Genomic DNA, 19379 nt, shown 5'->3' with positions numbered 1-19379 from the left:
ATATGCTTCAAGAATGGTGAGGGATGTGGCTGGGCCAGGAGCAGACCACGAGCTGAGGAGTGGAAAGGATGCCAAGATGCTGGCAGAGGCCGAATAATCAACAGACTGTGTGCCTGTTGTTAGGGGTGGAACTGTGTCCTCCCAAACACATGTTAAAGCCCTAACCCCACTGTGATTATATGTGGAGTTAGAGCATTCAAGGTCAGGTGATTCAGGCTAAATGAGGCCATGTGGGTGGGGCCCTGACCCGGAAGGACTGGTGTCTTTATGAGAAGAGGAAGAAACACCAGAGCATTCTATGCATGAATGAAGAACAGGCCATGTAAAAACACAGCGAAAAGGCAGCCGTCTGCAAGCCAAGACAGCCCTCACTAGGAACCAGCCCCGTGGGTACCTTGGTGCTAGACGTCCATTTGCCAGAACTGTGAGAAGATGCCTGTCTACTGCTGAAGCCCCCAGCTGTGCTATTTGATGATGGCAGCCGTAGAGTAATGCAAAGGAGCTTAGGCTTCACACAGGTTGTTGACAAACTGTTCGAGGCAATCCTGCCACTGGTTCCCTTCGCTCCTGCCATGGAATGTCTCCCTGTGTGGAACGCCGCCGGTTCCCGCCCCTTGTTCGATGATCCTGCACTCCTCACTCTGTCGTGCTTACTAATACTCAGAGCTGCAGTGAGCAGTCTCCCAGGCAGCCACGTGGCCAAAATGAGCACTGCCACGTGTGTTCTCAGACCCTCTTCACGGAGAAGCCACTGCTGAGAAGCCTCCCCGATGCCCTCCCCAACAGGGCATGCTCCCTGTGGGAAGGCCTAACGTGGCCATTCAGCCGGTGTCAGCACAGGAGAGGGTCCAAGTGATGGACGTGCCCTGTGCTGGAATCGAGAGTGTTCGCTTGGTCTCGGGGGTCTTCCTGTTTTCTCATCTTGAAGAGTTACTGCACACAGTGAGAGGGATAATGAGCTGGGCTGACCTCTTGGCCAAGTTAAGCAAGAAGGATAGAGAGTGAAAGCTCAATTCTTGTTTTCCATTCAAGGCCCACAACACGAGTCACCTCTTTTGCAAATGCTTTCTAGATCTCCTCAGACCCGGCCTCTCTACTGTGGCACTCCCACAAATTTGGTGTTTGTCTCTCTTTCCTAACTTGCTTTCTTTTTCTTTCTACCAAGTGCTTGTCTTTATTTAAAGAAACATAAATAAATTGATTTATGAACAAATAAAAAATTATTATTTTATTCATGGTAGAGAGTTCATGTCTACATGAGACAGAAAAAGAAAGAGAGCGAGCGAGAGAGAAATACTCTCAACAGGGTATCACACAGGTATGCATAAACTTGGGAATTTAGGAAAATGCTAAATAAGGGGTGGGGATGGTAGGGAAAAGAAGTGCCCTGAGTATTAGGAATTGGAAAAGGAGCAGGAGGCAGTTTAGCTGCTATATCCTCATTAACTGGTGGCTAATTCTTTTAAGTAGAGATTGCAAACTAGAAGCATGTTACCAGGTCTGGCCTCTGGGTATGCGTGATTTGCATATTTTTAAAATTAGTAATCTTCACATACAAATTCAGATGTATGGCCTTCCTCAAAAATCGAGAAGTCTGGGCTATACTGAGCCCTCCCTTCAATATGACAACAATTGGTTAGAGTTGAGTAGCATTGCCAGTTTGCTCCAGTCCTACCATTCCGTAATCTGTAACATCAGCTGCTTCATTCTTTTTTTTTTTTTGGAGAGGTTTTCGCTATAGGGCACGTGCACTCGCCGACAGACAGAGACATAGAGACAGAAAGCAAGAAATCACCCCCCAGAGGGGATGGTCACGCCGCAATCCCTTCTCCTCCATTCTCCTCTCGGGATCGTGGGCATGCACGCACACGCACCCGGCATGAGATTTAAGCCACCGGGTCTGAGACAAGAACCGCGGTCGACTACGTGGGAGTCCAGTGACATAGCCATTATGCTAACTGCTGGTTCCCAGCTGCTTCATTCTTGATTTGTTACTTGACACAGTCATCTGAAGTTATAAATCCTGAATTAAATTTTAATCTCGTTATTTAAAAACATACACACCAAGTTGATATAAGTACAACCATGAAGGGATGTTTGAGAATGCCATAGCATAGTCTTTTTTTTTCTTTTCAATTTGTTATATGACAGAGAGAGTGGAGAGAGAGAGAGAGAGAGAGAGAGAGAAAGTGAGAAATCACCCCCCTAGGGGATGGCTATGCTGCAATCCCTTTTCCTCCATTCTCCTCTCAGGATTTTGGGTACACAAGCACATGTGCCTGGTGTGTTTTTTCAAGTCACTGAGTCCAGGACTCAAACTGTACAGTTGGATCCAACGGCCTTAACTACCATGCTGCCAATTGACCCCATATAAGCTTCTCTTAATGTCTCTGCTCAAAGTCTCCTATATCAGAGGTCTTCTCTTACCACTCTCTAAAACAGCACACACCCCACTACTCTGTATGGGGCTCATTCTTCCTCATAGTCCTCTTCACCTCCTGACAAGTCACTGATTCATTTGCTTGTCTATTCTCTCTCCCATCTCTAGACAGTGAACCAGCCAAAACAGTGCTGGTGCAGAGGAGGGACTCAGTACTGATCTGCTGAATGGACCAACGAGCGTACATTTGACTCTGTGTAGTGACATGCTCAGGATCACTTTAAACCTACCTGCTGTGCTTGAGCCCAGAATACATCTTCCAAGTGGGTGGCGAACCCTTCACTCAGCCACTCCTCCGTCCAGTCACGGGCCCCAATGGCTAGGCCGAACCAGGCATGAGCGATTTCATGGCAGAGCCGGGTCCCGCAGAGATGGCTTGATCCTGTCAAGGTGCTCTGGGAGAGGAAGATGATGTGTGGGCTGTGGACGATAGGGGAGAAAACACAGGGTGTCTTGTTAGAGCCTGTGCCCGTGGCTGCCCCACGGGGTGGCCTCCTTAGCCTGGCGAGCCTGTTATTATCATGTGCATGCTAGTTCATGACCAATAGGCTTGCGGCTTGGATGCTTTTAGACGTAAATAAAGTGGCAGTTTATGTTTCTGGCACTGGTTCAGATTGCCGTTGCTGCCAAGCAGTTGTCTCCGTCATCAAACAGCTATTACCTGTAATAAGTAACCTACACCCAAGTTTTGTTTTTTATTTATTTATTTATTTTTTACATTGAAAAAAAATTACAAGGCCATGGAAGCACTTACTCTGAAATCTGGGCTGTAAAAGAAGAGCAGGTGTGAGAACGCGCAGCCCATGCTGCCAGGAGAGTGATCAAAGGCCCTTCGGCCAAACGTCCGAGCAGCCCACAGACAACTGGAGAAGTGGCACAGGAGGACAGGAAAAACCGAGAACACTGGACCCCCAAACTTTCCATTTCACACCAGGGCTCCTGTGGAGTTCAGAAACTAACGGGCGCTGTGTGGGGGGGCTTTTCCAAGAGACCCACATACAGGCCAGTTCTGAGGCTGAGGCCCTCAGTGCTCTCTGGGGGCACTTAGAGATTCATGTGACGATGGCAGTATGCTGAGAGGAGGAGGCAGGGAGTTCACCCACCCAGGTGTGCCAACGGCCCCAGGGCTGGCACCAGACAGGGAGATTCATCTAATCCCATTTTCTACATTTGTTTTAAAACCCAAAACACTGTGATTAAAACTGCATAGATGAAGTGGGACGAAAGTGGGCTGAAGAAAGAAGAGGCCAGTGGGTCCCTTCTGTGCTTCCACCTCCAGCATTTATCATTTACCCAGACCTTATTTACAGTCTTCCTGATGAAGGATTTGCTCTTAGGGAAAAAAAATTTTTTTTTCCTCCATCAATTGAACAAAAGCAGTTGTGAAATCTTCCAAATTAAGAAACCGTACACACCGGTTCCTTCTCTCAAAAGTCATTTGTTTGCCATCTTGTTGGCGCTGCACAAGCCGAGACTGCTTGCAGATTTTTCTTCCGCCCCCACGGCTACCATTAGAGAAAACTCCACCTATATTTCCCTTGCACAACATCGCCTATTCAGCTCAGAGAGCTCAACTGCAATCGTGGAGTCAGGCCTGCCAAGATAGACAGCTTTCATGTGAAATAATAACAGGGCAGGCACGCAAATGAAAAAGCATCTGCCAGGCTCTCCTCAGGGTCCACCAGAAACCCCTGAAATTCAAAGGAGAGTTGGGGCATTGAAGACAAAGGGGTGAGTGGCAACAGGTACCAACAGTAGTTAGGAGCATTCACACAGGAAAAAAAATAAGACCCCCCCAAAACACACACACACACAAACAACATGGAAGAAGGGAAGCAAAGAAGGGAAACAAGGAAGGAGGAAATTAAGAGGCACAGGAGCTACCTTCCCTTCCTGAGAAAGTCACCCCACTGAGGAGACAAACTGTGCAACCTGGCATTTTCAAGTCAATGACCCCTGGCTCTGGCATGTGCAGTGCTACAAAGAAAAGCCACAGAAATGTACTGAGTAAATAACATTCCAGACATACTGCTGGCAGCAGTTCACTCTTTTGGCTAAAACAAAACAGAAGTAACTTCAGGCCTTATAAACAGGCTCAAAGACAAGCCTGCATGGGGAGGGTCTGCCAGCCAGGGCGAGACAGATGTGTGCAGGTCGCTTCGGAAACTGGAGGGCCGAGCTTCTGCTCCAGCCAGGAAGCCTCTACGGGCTGATGACTGTGACATCGCAGTGAGACAGATGATGAAGAAAAGGCCTCTGCTGTCCAGGGTGACCTGCCCGATGCTTTGTCCCCTAGGGGAAGCCTAGCCAAGGCTCATTTATGCAAATGTGAAAGCCTAGGAAGGCCTGGGGAAATGCACAATTGCAGCTGTGTGGGGGGTGGCATTTCACTTTCCTGCCCTTTCCATTTTCTTCCCCTTGAAGGGGCCTCCTTGTCTGCAGCACACTTCCTTCCTCAGCCTTCAGTACTCTGGAGACACCAGCCTAGCCTTGGAGCACCCTGGCTGGGCTCAGGACAGATCCTGGCATGGCTGGAATTCAACCTAAATGCCTGCTTTCCACCATCAATCCTTTCTACTGAGTCTGCAATAAATGTATGCCTAACTGTCACTGGAGGGGGACTGAAGCTTAAACCTCCTCCCCAGTTGGAAAGATGGGTCTGTAAGTTGATAGAAGTGACCCTATTATTGGTGGGAAACACGACTTTCTCCCTGAGAAGGCTGGATTCTGGTTGCGCGCCTGACCGTAAATCTCCAGCAGTCCATTCTGCCCTTCGAAAGTTGGGTTTTACATATTAGGCACTAGGGCTATTTCCCCAGGAAGGAAATGGCTTCGTTCTTAAAATTAAATCAAAACCATGGAATGAGGTCTTGATAACCTGTCTCAAGGGCTGTTAATAAAATTCTGACATAAAAGGATCAATAGAAAATTCTTGCGAGGAGAATTTCCTTCTCTCCTTTTGACCCTAAATGTCAGAATTTCTCATGTTAAGTAGACTTTTTAAACCTCTTATCTTTGTTAAACTGATTCTCTTCAGCAGTGAGCAAAGAAAAATAAAATAATGTTCTTAAGCTTACTTCAAGGAGTAATATAAAATATCCCTTCACCAACAGACAAGCTACTTCATGTCCACCTTCAACACAGAACAAAGTTTTAGAATTTTCTACTCCCACCTTCTCGATTTATAAGGCTCACCCGGGGGTCCTCACACAATTCCTCTACTCCCAGATCTTATTCACGGCCAGGATCAGCCAGCTGGTGATCGGTCTTCACTCTGACAAGGCCTATTGGAAAATAGGGTTTGGGTTTTGTTTTTGTTTTTGTTTTCCTCCTCAAAGGGTCTGTGTCAACTGCCTCTACAAATGTCAGATTGTCAATTCATCATTGTTAGAGAAGATGGAAGATAATCACTTCAATGACATCTTCATCTTAAAAACTTTATTTTTTTTTTGTTATCATAGAGTTTATCATTTTCCCCAAATAACAGATGGGCAGGAAAGTGTTATTTTCAGTCTCAGAAAGCACATCCTCTCTTGCTTGCAAGTAGTGGAGGAGAAAGGTGGGCAGGCAGGGTGTGGGGAGGAGCCACACGGGGCACCTGTCATTCATTCCCAGGAGACCACCAGGGGAGCTGCCTCCTGACAGAGGTCAAGCACATTGCCTGTCTGCCGCCTTGCCCCTTGAGATCGAAAATATCATGTCTGGTCTGAAAACAGTTTCTCAAGACTGTTCCTTAACGTGCCCTCCCCACCCAGATTATGATGTCGTGTCCGTTAATTTAAAACATGCTTCTAGCAGAGGAGGAAGGAGTGCCTTCATTACTCCCAGGAGCTGCTCAGATCCTTCGGGAGGAATTCAATTTGGAGCGGAAATGGAGAATTTCATCAGATCTTAAGTAGGAGCTGGTGTTTGATTTATTTCTGCTTTTTCCAGGGAGACCAGACCAGCACGGCCCATCTTGCTGCTCAGGGAGCGATGGATGCAGCACTCAGTAGTCCAACTAGACACTGACGCCCCTGCAGGTCAGCACTGCTGCTGGGAGGAGCCCAGAGGACAGGAAACTGCTTTTGGTTCAGGGCAAAAAGAGCCCCACATGGCCCCTCCCATTACACTGGAGCAGATCCCAATTCCCCTCCCAGGGAGCAATTTCACTTTTCATGCAGATCCTTGGGACGCGTCCTATAGGCTTACATTTATCAAGCTTGAGCTTCTTGTGGGTTCGGCACTTTTCACAATTTCAATATGTGGAGCCTATTTCCACTATAAAGAGGAAGGAAGAACCAAGAAAGAGGGAAATCAGGCTCTTGCTCTTCCAAAGTCAGAGGATAGTTCTAAGGGTCTTAGAATTACTGGAAAGTAGCTTTTGCTTGTGTGACTTTATTACTTCCTAATTTAACTCAGACAACTGATACGAAGATTTGTAGGCGCCTGGGGCAATCTGAAAGGGAGGACAAATCCTCACTCCCCCTCCCTCAGGTTCGGAACATTTCTCTTCCCTGCCTAAGGTGTGAAGTGATACATGCCAGCACTTCCCCCGATGCATGACGCATCATCCCTCTTTCCTGGCTGCTGGCTACTGTCAGGGAGGCATCCCTTGTCTCGAAGATAAAGAGATGGCCCAGATGACCTGGCAAGACCCTCTCTCCTTCCCTCTGGCTCTGAGACTGCTCAGAGGTAACAGTCATTTTCCACTTTCCTCTTCTGGTGTCCCACTGTAATTACACAGCATAATCTATAAACCAGATGCTCAGAAGACGAGGAATATTCTTTTGGAGAGAGAGGTGGACATGAGTTCTGAAAACTTGCTACATCTGATCAATGTTCAAGAGGACCTAGGTTAGAGCAATAACGTTGATGTTAGGCTGTTAGTAAAAGTTTTACAAGTTCTGAAGCATACATAGACAGTAAAGGATCTCCTCATTTATCTTAATGAATTTTTGCTCATACAACTAACATGATCATAACAGAGAATGACTGAGGTGACCCACTGCTACGTTCTTTACCTGTGCCAAAATCATCCTAATGTGATTTCTTATTTTTTTTTTTTGAGAGGTTTTTGCTATAGGGCATGTGCACTTGCCAGACAGAGAGAGACAGAGAGACAGAAAGCGAGAAATCACCCCCCAGGGGGGATGGCCATGCCGCAATCCCTTCTCCTCCATTCTCCTCTCGGGATCTTGGGTACACACGCACATGCGCCTGGCGTGAGTATTAAGCCACCGGGTCCAGGACACGAACCGCGGTCTACTACATGGGAGTCCAGCGACATAGCCATTACGCTAACTGCTGGTCCCCTAATGTGATTTCTTTTTCTTTTCTTTTTCTTTTAATTGCCAAAGGACACATGTACTCAGAAGTGTGTGTGTGTGTGTGTGTGTGTGTGTGTGTGTGTGAGAGAGAGAGAGAGAAACATGCCAGTAGGGTGTGGTTATGCCACAATCTTTTCTTCATTCTTCCTTCCTGTCAGGATTTTGGGCACATACCCAAAATGTGTCTGGAGTAGTTTCATGATGCCAGATTTTGGATTTCAATTGTGGTGAGCCATGTAGGATTTTGTTCTAATGCACAGTGCTTAACCACTGTGCCATGGGGCTGGCCCAACATACCTTCACTTTTCACAATTTCAATATGTGGAGCCTATTTCCACTATAAAGAGGAAGGAAGAACCAAGAAAGAGGGAAATCAGGCTCTTGCTCTTCCAAAGTCAGAGGATAGTTCTAAGGGTCTTAGAATTACTGGAAAGTAGCTTTTGCTTGTGTGACTTTATTACTTCCTAATTTAACTCAGACAACTGATACGAAGATTTGTAGGCGCCTGGGGCAATCTGAAAGGGAGGACAAATCCTCACTCCCCCTCCCTCAGGTTCGGAACATTTCTCTTCCCTGCCTAAGGTGTGAAGTGATACATGCCAGCACTTCCCCCGATGCATGACGCATCATCCCTCTTTCCTGGCTGCTGGCTACTGTCAGGGAGGCATCCCTTGTCTCGAAGATAAAGAGATGGCCCAGATGACCTGGCAAGACCCTCTCTCCTTCCCTCTGGCTCTGAGACTGCTCAGAGGTAACAGTCATTTTCCACTTTCCTCTTCTGGTGTCCCACTGTAATTACACAGCATAATCTATAAACCAGATGCTCAGAAGACGAGGAATATTCTTTTGGAGAGAGAGGTGGACATGAGTTCTGAAAACTTGCTACATCTGATCAATGTTCAAGAGGACCTAGGTTAGAGCAATAACGTTGATGTTAGGCTGTTAGTAAAAGTTTTACAAGTTCTGAAGCATACATAGACAGTAAAGGATCTCCTCATTTATCTTAATGAATTTTTGCTCATACAACTAACATGATCATAACAGAGAATGACTGAGGTGACCCACTGCTACGTTCTTTACCTGTGCCAAAATCATCCTAATGTGATTTCTTATTTTTTTTTTTTGAGAGGTTTTTGCTATAGGGCATGTGCACTTGCCAGACAGAGAGAGACAGAGAGACAGAAAGCGAGAAATCACCCCCCAGGGGGGATGGCCATGCCGCAATCCCTTCTCCTCCATTCTCCTCTCGGGATCTTGGGTACACACGCACATGCGCCTGGCGTGAGTATTAAGCCACCGGGTCCAGGACACGAACCGCGGTCTACTACATGGGAGTCCAGCGACATAGCCATTACGCTAACTGCTGGTCCCCTAATGTGATTTCTTTTTCTTTTCTTTTTCTTTTAATTGCCAAAGGACACATGTACTCAGAAGTGTGTGTGTGTGTGTGTGTGTGTGTGTGTGAGAGAGAGAGAGAGAAACATGCCAGTAGGGTGTGGTTATGCCACAATCTTTTCTTCATTCTTCCTTCCTGTCAGGATTTTGGGCACATACCCAAAATGTGTCTGGAGTAGTTTCATGATGCCAGATTTTGGATTTCAATTGTGGTGAGCCATGTAGGATTTTGTTCTAATGCACAGTGCTTAACCACTGTGCCATGGGGCTGGCCCAACATACCTTCCCTCTGAAGACTCAACATTGCTTCAGTATCTGCTGTGTGCTGAGTGATATAGTTTCCTTTACCCACAACCTAAAGAGATAGATTTCTGATATGATCAAAATGAGGCACTTTGATGCAAAGTGACCAGCCCAACATCACACAGCTGGCAAGAAATGGAGCCAGTATTTGAACTCATGCACACAATCTTCACTCTGAAGCCTCCCTCTGATGCACTCCGTCCAGGGTCCCTGGTCTTATACCTGCCACTTCTGGGCTTCTCTCCCTCTGTGCCAGTCCCAGCCTGGTGGCACAATGATCACTGCTGTCCCAGGAGCTCTGTCTTCAGAGTCCAACAAGGGGGAAGCCACCAACCTCATCCTGGGACCTCTGTTCCCTAAATCTGTATCACAGCTAGAACTGCCCGTAGGTTATCAGGCCATCTATTCAGCAAGGCTTCGCCCTCTCACCAGTGAGAAGGAGGGGAGAGAGGAAGGGGAAAGGGTGCGAAGTGAGGAGAGCATCACCAGACCACTGTGGATGTCCCCAAAGAGACTCAGTGAGGAGCTCTTCATACCCGTCCTATGCTGGGAGTCCCCAGTGGGTCACTACAGTGGATGTTCAGACAAGCAGGGGGAAGGATGCTTAGGTCAGTCACTAGTATATGAGTCTAGAAACACAGAGAAGGTGACATGAGGGGCTGCCTCTCCTTGGCTCCTACCTCCTACCTATTCTTCCTAAAGTTTAATATTCTTTTTGAGTAGAGATGATTGAAAGTAGGTCATGCACTCCAAGGGCTACAGGAGCCAAGGTGACAAAATGAGGGCAGTAGATAAGGAGAGGGGGAGTGGATAAGGAGAGGGGGGAAGTAGATAAGGAGATGAAATAGATAAATAGATGAGGGAAGTAGAAGTGATGCAGGAAGTAGACCAAGAGATGAAGGGAGGAGATGATGACATGAGAAAAAATAACAAGATGAGACATGGATAACAAAATGAGGGGAAGAGAGAAAACAAGGAAGGCCATCAAAGGTGAGATGGAAGCAGAAAACAAGCCAGGAAGAGGCAAGTCAGATGAAGGAAGTAGATGAAGAAATTAGGAAAATGGAAGTGATAATATAGCCAAGTAGTCAACTATGTGAAAGAAGCAGACTGACAAGGGGCAAGTAGACAGCAATTTTAAAACACACTATGCGGGAGCATAGGATCTCCAAGTTTATATTCTCTCTTAACTCCTAAGTTATTTTAGAAGACGTTTATGATTTCATTTCATGTGGAGGGGCAAAGGACTGAGACCCAGATCCCATCAGGGTTCATGATGGATGTTCGTGGGAGACAGGGAGCGTTTCAAAGCAGAGCACAGATGACAGTGAGGAGGAGAGCGGGGGCTCCTAGTGAGACAGGAGGGAAAGGGAGACCTGGGGACCACACAGTATTATACTGTTCCCTTCCTCACAATTTGGTTTAGTGTTGGCCTTGGCTAATGGGAAAACAAACAGCACGGCAATGACCAAATACAGAGATGACCTTAACTCCAGAAAATACAGGACAATCTGGACTTCAGAAAACATAGAACCACCTTGACTCCTGAAAACAGAGGCCTTTTGATTCTAAATAATAGAGGCCAGCTAGACAGTGCTGTCTAGCAGGCTGAGGCCAAATGGAAGGTCCAGATTTGATTCACAGCTCATCCAAAAAGCCAGCTTTTTGAGAGGCTGTGGCAGCAACAATGGGACACTGCAAGACCATGTCTAAATAATTCGACACATGTGCATGCACGCACACATGCTCACACTCGCACTACTGTGCAGAGCGTAGCTATTGGTAGGCAGAGCAGCAGACATTGACCTCTGCACTACTGGGCAACGGAGAGTCGGAAGCTGTGCAGACTTTAGCACCTCATGAGAAATGGGGCAAAGCTGGTGCTCAACTGTCAGGGATTATACTCTCCCCCGGAATACCCCACCTAAGTAAAGGGCAGTGGTTGGTATCTGTAGTTATGCTCATCTAAGAAACTCAATAAAGCTGCAAGTGAATGCTTCATGTTTGTTTGTTTGTTTGAGAGGTTTTTGCTATAGGGTGCATGCACTCGCCAGAAAGACAGAGACAGAGAGACAGAAAGTGAGAAATCACTCTCCAGGGGAGATGGCCATGCCGCAATCCCTTCTCCTCCATTCTCCTCTTGGGATCTTGGGCACGCACACACATGTGCCCGGCATGAGTTTAAGTCACCGGGTCCAGGACTCGAACTGTGGTCGGCTACATGGGAGTTCAGCAACATAGCCATTATGCTAACTTCTGGTCCCAAATGCTTCATGTTTTAAAGCTAAAGTATCAAAGGCAAAACCAGTATTTGAATTTTCCAACTAGATTTGGACTCCTTTCCTCTCTGTATTTTTTTTTTTTTTGAAAGATTTTTTGCAATGGGGTGTATGCGCTCGCCAGAGAGACAGAGACAGAAAGCAAGAAATAATCCCTCGGGGGGAGGAAGTGGCCATGCTGTAATCCCTTCTCTTCCATTCTCCTCTTGGGATTGTGGGCACACATGCACACGTGCCCAGTGTGAGCATCAAGCCTCTGGGTTCAGGACTTGAACCACAGTGGGCCATGTGGGAGTCCAGCAATGTAACCATTATGCCATCTGCTGACCCCCTTTCTCTGAATCTTAAAGGACATGTTCCGGATTCTCATAAATGAGGACAAAGAAATAACTTTTTGTGACAGTAACTGAACATTCTGATGACTATACACTTTGGACCCCAAGGATACATCAATACTCACTGCATTATCAAATATTTACTGTAGTTGGATGTGTCTCTAGATTCATCCTTACATTACTTATCCACTGAGAGCTATGCATTTGCTGTAGGATCTGGAGAATTCTTCTGATAAGTAAGTAATTACCAATTAAAGTGTGCTGGCTGCTTCTGCTGGAGCATGTAGATGACAAAATGGGATTCTCTCCCCTCCCTCACATCCCCATGACTCCACCTCAGTCCTCCCCTACCAAGCCGAGCATGTTTGTTCCCATAAAAAGTGCTAATAAAATTAGCCTCCACTGTGATACAGGGAAAATCTCTATTGAATAAAATAATGCATTTTGCTCCATTCCCAGAACAGCAATAAAATGGTGCAACTGAGAACTGTAATAGCTCATCCGGTTGGTTCTCACTGTATGCACAAGAGTCAGTCATTTGTGATCATGAGGAAGCGTGGAAAGCTGCTTCGTGAAGGGACACGTTTGGGCAGCCTGCAACCACCCTCAGCAAGCTCAGTGTGGTTACTGGTTTCCTTTGAAATACGCTCTTTGGATCCACACGTCAAGCCTTCTCATGTTCCTTGCCTAGGAAAAAGAGGTGGGGATTTCCCAAAGAGTATGCAGAAATTTAATTGGGAAGGGAGGCACCTCAACTGAGAGCAAGCACCTAGGGCCCAGCTAGGTGTGTGGGAATCTGAAAGCCCAAGCTGTCGTCAGGAGTATGTCTAAGTGTTGTGCTGGGGCTGGTGAAGGCACACATGAAGCAGAAAGGATGGGCTGTATCGCAACAGACCTGAACGCAGACCAACAGAGAGTTCCAGAAGCAGAACATTGGTGTGGAAGAAAGAATGGGATTCAGGCTGGCTCCATAGAGCATTGGTTAAGTACTGTACAGAGAGAGCCAGATACCACAAGGCTGACTAGGGTTTGAGTCCTGACTCTGAAGGCTTGAAAAGCATGCTGGGCATGTGCACATGCATGTTCTAGATCCTAACAGGATAGAGAAATGGAGGAGAAGGGACTGAGGCATGACCGTGTCCCACTGCAGGGACTCTGTCTCTCTTTTCCTTTCTGTCGCTGGTGAGTGCATGTACCCTGGGGCAATTAAAAAACTAACACAAACCAACCAAAATCAAGCACAGATGTGCTCCCCTCACCAGACTGCCACACTGTTAACTGCAATAGATTTCAGAGCGGGAGGTTACTTGGGTAGAAACAAGCACCGGAGCTCTTTTGGGAATAAGGCGTTAGAAACAACTCCGAACTAAGTCAAAGCGAGAGCCACAAAAAGAACTGCAAGGTGAGTCCAAGTATTCCCTGACCGTGGGTGGTGGCAGTGGCAGTGAAGATGATGGCGGAGAAAAGAAGGAAAACAAAATAATGACAGGAAATACTTTGATATCGTTTACTGTCTCTCGGGCAAAGTACGAAGTACTGTATGTGTATTAACTCATTCAATTCTAACATCAAACTTAAAAGGGAGCGCTAGCAATAAAAATAATAATTATTGGTAGTAATAGGATCAGTTTACACACAAATAAAGCAAGCCACAGAGAGCTACCTCACTTGTCTAAGCTGTCATGGTTCCTAAGTGTCAACGCTGATTCACGCACAGGCAGCCTGGCCCATTCACAGGTTTCACTTGATCAGCACCAACTTGGATGGAAACCTCCTGAAGGTAGTTTTGCTGGGTAAAGAGCAGCACATCTAGTTAAATCTAAATTTCAGACCAACAATTAATGATTTTTTTAGAGTAGGTTCCAAGCAGTATACACTAAACCTGGTAAACCTGCCTGGAGGGCTTGTTAAAATATTGCATCATCAGAAAAGTCATGCCGTATTTTTGCACAGAAAAACATAAAAAAATATGCCATGACTTTTCTGACGACCCAATAGATCACTGGGCTTCACTGCCAGGGTAGGCCTGGGTAGGGCCTGAAGATCGCCATTTTGGTGAAGTCTCCAGGGATGTTGATGTTGCTGGTCCAGGGACCACACTCTGAGAACTGCTGACCTATGCTGTGGTGGCTGCATAGCATTAACTTGTTTTAAAAAAATAAATAAATCACTGCCCAAGCTTACAAGTGGGAAGATGTTATCTAGAAACCCTGGTTTAGGGGCCGACCGTATAACCTAGTAGTTAAGGGAGTCAGATCCCTTGTGGCCAACCATGGTTCAAAGCCCAACCCCAGTAGCTTGAAAAACATGCCTGGCATGTGTGCATATGTGCCCAAATCCTGGCAGGATGAAGACATGGGAGAGAAGGAACTGTAGAGTGAGCATGCCCCACTGGGGGGTGTTTTCTCTCTCTTGTTCTCTCTCTGATGAACACACATGCCCTCTGGCAATTAAGGAAAAAAAGAAATCCCAATTTTCTTTCTTTTTTAAAAAATAATTATTTATTTTAACTGTATCTATAATTATTTTTGATTTGCTATAGAGCACATACGCTAATCAGAGAGACAGAGAGAGAAAGCGGGCGAGCAAGAAAGCAAGCCACCAGTTTTGGGACTCAAACTGCAGTTGGCCATGTGGGATCAGCACCCTAACCACCACATCACCTGCTGTCCCTGAAACCCCGATTTTTAAATTATATTGAAAATGTGAAAGAAGTAGCTATACTAGACCATATTATTATGTAGCAACTGTGACCAAATAGCAACTGGCCCTTTCGGAGAGGGCCTGGCCTCTCCAATTTGCAGTGGCTCCCCCTACTCCCTGCTCCTCAACACTGGGTACATCCACCTGTCATTTAGAATCATGTGTGTCCTTTTCTCCCTTATAGCAGGATTAAGCGAAAAGTGAAATATTTCTTACATTCACAAATTCATCAAAAGTAGACAGGAAGACCAAGCATTTCTCAGAGGTTGCTCTACCCATTCACTGTTTTATATTTGCTGCCTGACCCCCTTGTAGACATTTGAATTTAACCTCTAGTTTTTCTTGTGAAAGAGTCTACCATCAACTGTGTTTATGGCTGTAAGATGATCTGGCGGACTGCTTCATAGAGAGGGCAAAACACAAACTTCAGCCCAGCTTAGGTCAGTCACTACAAATTCCACATTACTAAGGGTAGAATTAATTAGCTTTATTGTATTTTTGAAATCCAAACACAGTTTCAATTATTACTAGCCGCTAATGGCTCATAATGAAGGCAGAGCTTGTTAACTAAGCAAACAACTGGCATGTTTGTTTAAAGTGTAAATAGAAGGAAAATTCATGAATTAAATGAATGAATTCGCTGATTGTTCTCGCTTGGCTGTGAAGGGCATTCAGCTGCCACAATATACATCACCACCTCTGTTTAAAGGATTAGCCTGCTGGGTTATCTTTATGGTGAGAGATCTTCTCCGTGATCACCCTTACAAAGTAAACGTCTTTCTTAATTTTTGAAAGTCCTCATCTGCATCCACAAGCAGGGTAAGGATAAGGGATCACCTGGCTATGGGAGGTTCGTAAACAATTGAGCTGTTAAGAACGACAGCCATATTTCCTAACCTCCAACTGCAACTCCATGGATAGACGGATGCACTGTGCTTGTGGACGTAAAGGGATAATATGCCTCAGACTGTCCAGGGTGTCTTACACAGTATGGGGTAGATGGCCATCCTAGAGGGATTCAGTTTCATAGTATGTCCCTTTAAAAAGGTCACAAACCTCATCAGAAACAAAAATAAACAAATAAAAGGGTTTGCCCTCCAAAACTTGTTTTTGGTTAGCGAAAGACAGAGAGACAGCGAGAAGGATCTCTTCTCACAATCACGTCTTTTCCATTCTCCTGGGATTTTGGGTATTTCTCATGCATGCACAGCACCCAGCATGATTTTTTAAGCCAGTGGGTCTAGAATTTGAACCATGGTAGGCCATATAAGAGTCCAGCACCTTAACTACTATGCCACCTGCTGGCCTCAACCTCCTGTTGTCTTTTTCTTTTTTTAACCTAATATTTTTATTTAAAATATGAGCCCTGTACGTCTTTTCTCCAAATGGAATACATCAGATTTATGGGATGTTTACAGCTAAATCTCTCTTCTCTGGATGGTTCCCTTGATTCATCATTCTTTGGATATGTTCACCATGGTGAGAGAATGGGTGGGAATTACAAACATTCCATTCCTTCTAAATAATTCTTTCTGTCCATGTGCCCATTCCTGGGTGCTTGCCTTACTGTGATCTGAAAGTCACCTGGATCCATTTGGAGTGTATTCAGCTGCAAGTAACAGAAACACAGCTAACACTGGCACACACAGGAGCAGTGCTTTCTTTTCTCATAGCGAGACCTCTTAGAGGAGTGCAGTGCTTGGCACAGCGGAGCTGGAGGTCTATTTCCCCACTCTTTGTCCTGACCAGGCTCACTTTTGTCCTGATCCTTGCCACCTCATGGTCACAGGTTCACCACCACACTCCAGGTATCATGTTCTTTTTCAACAGGGATCTACGGGGTGGAGCCAACAACATTGATCCCTTTCATAAGAGGGCAAAGCTGTTCCTAGAAAACCCAGAGCTGATTTAGACTCTTTGGTTACCTCTAGCTGTGAGGCAGAATGGGGAAGAGAGACCATCCTTGGCAGTTCTGATTCTTCAGTAGAGACGGGTAACCCCTTCAGGGTTGGCCACAGCACCCGGGCATAGACCTCCTTCTCATAAATAGTCAAGTCATTCCTTGGGTCAGCTCTTAGAAGATTCAGGAAGTACGGCCAGGTGTTAGCGCAGGGGTGACACAACTACACCCATAGGGAGAGGTTCCGGGATGACATTTCAGGGCATCTCTGAGCACGTCAGTGGATTTGTGCCCATGCTGTCACACATGCCAGCTAAGGCTAGGGGTGCACCATGGCATGGATCCTGCTGGGACTATCTCTTTCTCTCATGGAAGAAGTAAGCAAATAGCCCCCAGCCCTTTTTTTCTTTAAAGAAAACTTCAGAAAGGTGGATCACTAAAATAACACATACTGAAGGGTTAGTAACATACCACATTATATCTCTGAACGCAGAAGGTATTGGAAATATGGGGCTGGGAGGTGGGAAAGGAAGGGTACCTTAAAGACACATGCCACCTACTTCCTAACCTACCTGCTGCTGGCTGGCACTAGACTTTCTTTTTACCATCTCGTCCTCCACAGAAGATCAAAAACCTCTTGAAGATAAAGGTAATACTATACAAGGGTACATCAAAAAATAGTGGGGAATAAAAATGAAGTATAAGTTTACATCGGTACAAAACATTTTTAAAATCCAGGCCTAGTTTTTTCATGATATGCATTTTCCATGATCTTGCTGGTGACCCCTTGTATTTCAAGGTGTTTTTAAGACCTTTGGCTTTGGGGACAGAGCCCTAGCATTGACTGCTGGCTCTACTACTTCCCAGCTGCATCTCTGTATTCATTTCTAGGACTGCTGTAACAAATTACCACAGTTGGTATCTCAAGACAACACAAATTTATTGGTACATAGTTCTTTTGGCCAGAAGTCTGCCACAGGTCTCTGTGTGCTAAAATCTGTGCTGAAGTCAGGACACTGGGCCTTGTGTGTGAGTGCCAGGTGGGAGGTGATTGGAAGGGGTAGGGTATTCTGGGTTGCTGATCACACTGTGCTTCTTGGTCAGGGTGTTAGTTACAGAGATGTGTTCAGTTTAGGAACATTCAACAAGCTATACATTTATCATGTACACTTCCGTGCATGCATCATACTGGAATGAAAAGTTAAAAAAAGAGAAATAATGAGTCAGTAGGTGGTGCCGTGATTAAGGCACTGGACTCCCGCATGGCTGACTCTGTAGTTTGAGTCTTAGACCTAGTGGCCTGAAAAATCACACCCAGGGTGTGTATATGCATACATAGAGTCCAGAGAAGAGAATGGAGGAGAAGGGATTGCAGTGTGGCCATCCCCTCTGGATAATGATTCTCACTTTCACTCTCTCTGTCTCTCTGTCTCTGTCTCTCTCTTTCTCTCTGTCTCTCTCTCTCGAGACCACACATGTCCTATGGCAAAAAAGTCTGAAACAAAACAAAATGAAATAAACCACACACACACACACACACACACACACACACACACACACCAGAGAGGTCTTCATCTTCTCCATGAAGAAAATGAAGCAAAGGTTAAATCAGAGACCTGTCAGTAGGGGCAGAAATGAGGCCAGAGCTTGGGCAGCCTACCCTTTAAACCTTCTAGTTTAATTACTCAAGGTAGGCCAGTTCCCAACATTAATTATATATACATTTTAAATCTCTTGAGGAAAGATTTTTTAAAATTGCTTTTGCTGCAAAAATCACATTTCTCTTGCATGTAAAAGGTGCCTTGTATCCTTCAGACACACCTGTGAAAACAGAACTGATACTGTCATACATCCATGTCTGCTTCACTTTCTTTCAGACTCGGTGAAAACATATCACAATAATAAACCTCTTTTCCACCGCAGCCAGCTGGAAAACTACGTTACGACTGGAATGACATCATTCGGCTACGACACAGAGCCAGAGGCTGCTCTGAGAAATCTGGGCGAGGCAGTGATAGCATGGATGGGAACACCGCGGTGTGATGAATCCCACCCTTTTTATTAGCAAATGGCTTTTTTATTGCCATGACATTTTGAAAATGAAACCGTGACAGCTACATTGTATGAGGCCATTGATCACCCACCACCCCTTATCTCTGAAGCGGAACACTAGCTGGGGATGTCCTGTTCTAACACAGGGAGGACCGGAATGGCCGTGGGGCAGAGCTCACTGGTTTCAAAGGGGGCAGTCCAGGGGCCGAGACAGGGCAGCAGGGAGATGGCTTAGCATTCCCCCACCTCCATCAATAGTTTCTAAAGTCATGTCAAGTAGCAGGAGTTGTAAAAATAGCCTAAATAACAGCAGCAATGGTAGCATCCAAAATAATACCATCTTCTGTAGACTATTGGTGGCATCTGACATAAAACTAGGCAAAAAAAAAAAAAAAAAAACCCAAAAAACAAACAAAAAAACCAAACAGTGTGCTTAGGGGACCAGCAGTTAGCGTAATGGCTTTGTCGCTGAACTCCCATGTAGTCGACCGTGGTTCGAGTCCCAGACTCAGTGGCTTAAACTCACACCGGGTGCGTGTGCGTGCGTGCCCAAGATCCTGAGAGGAGAATGGAGGAGGAGGGATTGCGGCATGGCCATCCCCCTGGGGGGGTGATTTCTTGCTTTCTGTCTCTCTGTCTCTCTCTGTCTTTCTGGCGAGCACA

The 19379-nt window shown here is 45.8% G+C and overlaps 1 protein-coding gene and 1 long non-coding RNA gene across 2 annotated transcripts in view; one reads left to right on the top strand and one right to left on the bottom strand.

The window, feature by feature from the left end:
• Positions 1–19379, bottom strand: part of AOPEP (aminopeptidase O (putative)) — a 237910-nt gene that overhangs the window by 180077 nt on the left and 38454 nt on the right. The window contains exon 2 of the mRNA XM_027768006.1: positions 2671–2860. Coding sequence (XP_027623807.1) covers positions 2671–2860 — 190 coding nt within the window. The remainder of the gene's footprint in view (positions 1–2670; positions 2861–19379) is intronic.
• LOC102470295 (uncharacterized) lies at positions 16299–18773 on the top strand. Its single transcript, XR_337293.1, has 3 exons — positions 16299–16572; positions 17287–17313; positions 18588–18773. It is a non-coding gene; the product is annotated as an uncharacterized LOC102470295 (long non-coding RNA).

Source organism: Tupaia chinensis, unplaced genomic scaffold, assembly GCF_000334495.1.
Source record: "Tupaia chinensis unplaced genomic scaffold, TupChi_1.0 Scaffold145148_1, whole genome shotgun sequence".
In the NCBI taxonomy this organism is placed as follows: Eukaryota; Metazoa; Chordata; class Mammalia; order Scandentia; family Tupaiidae; genus Tupaia; species Tupaia belangeri.
This window is presented reverse-complemented; position numbering and strand designations above follow the sequence as displayed.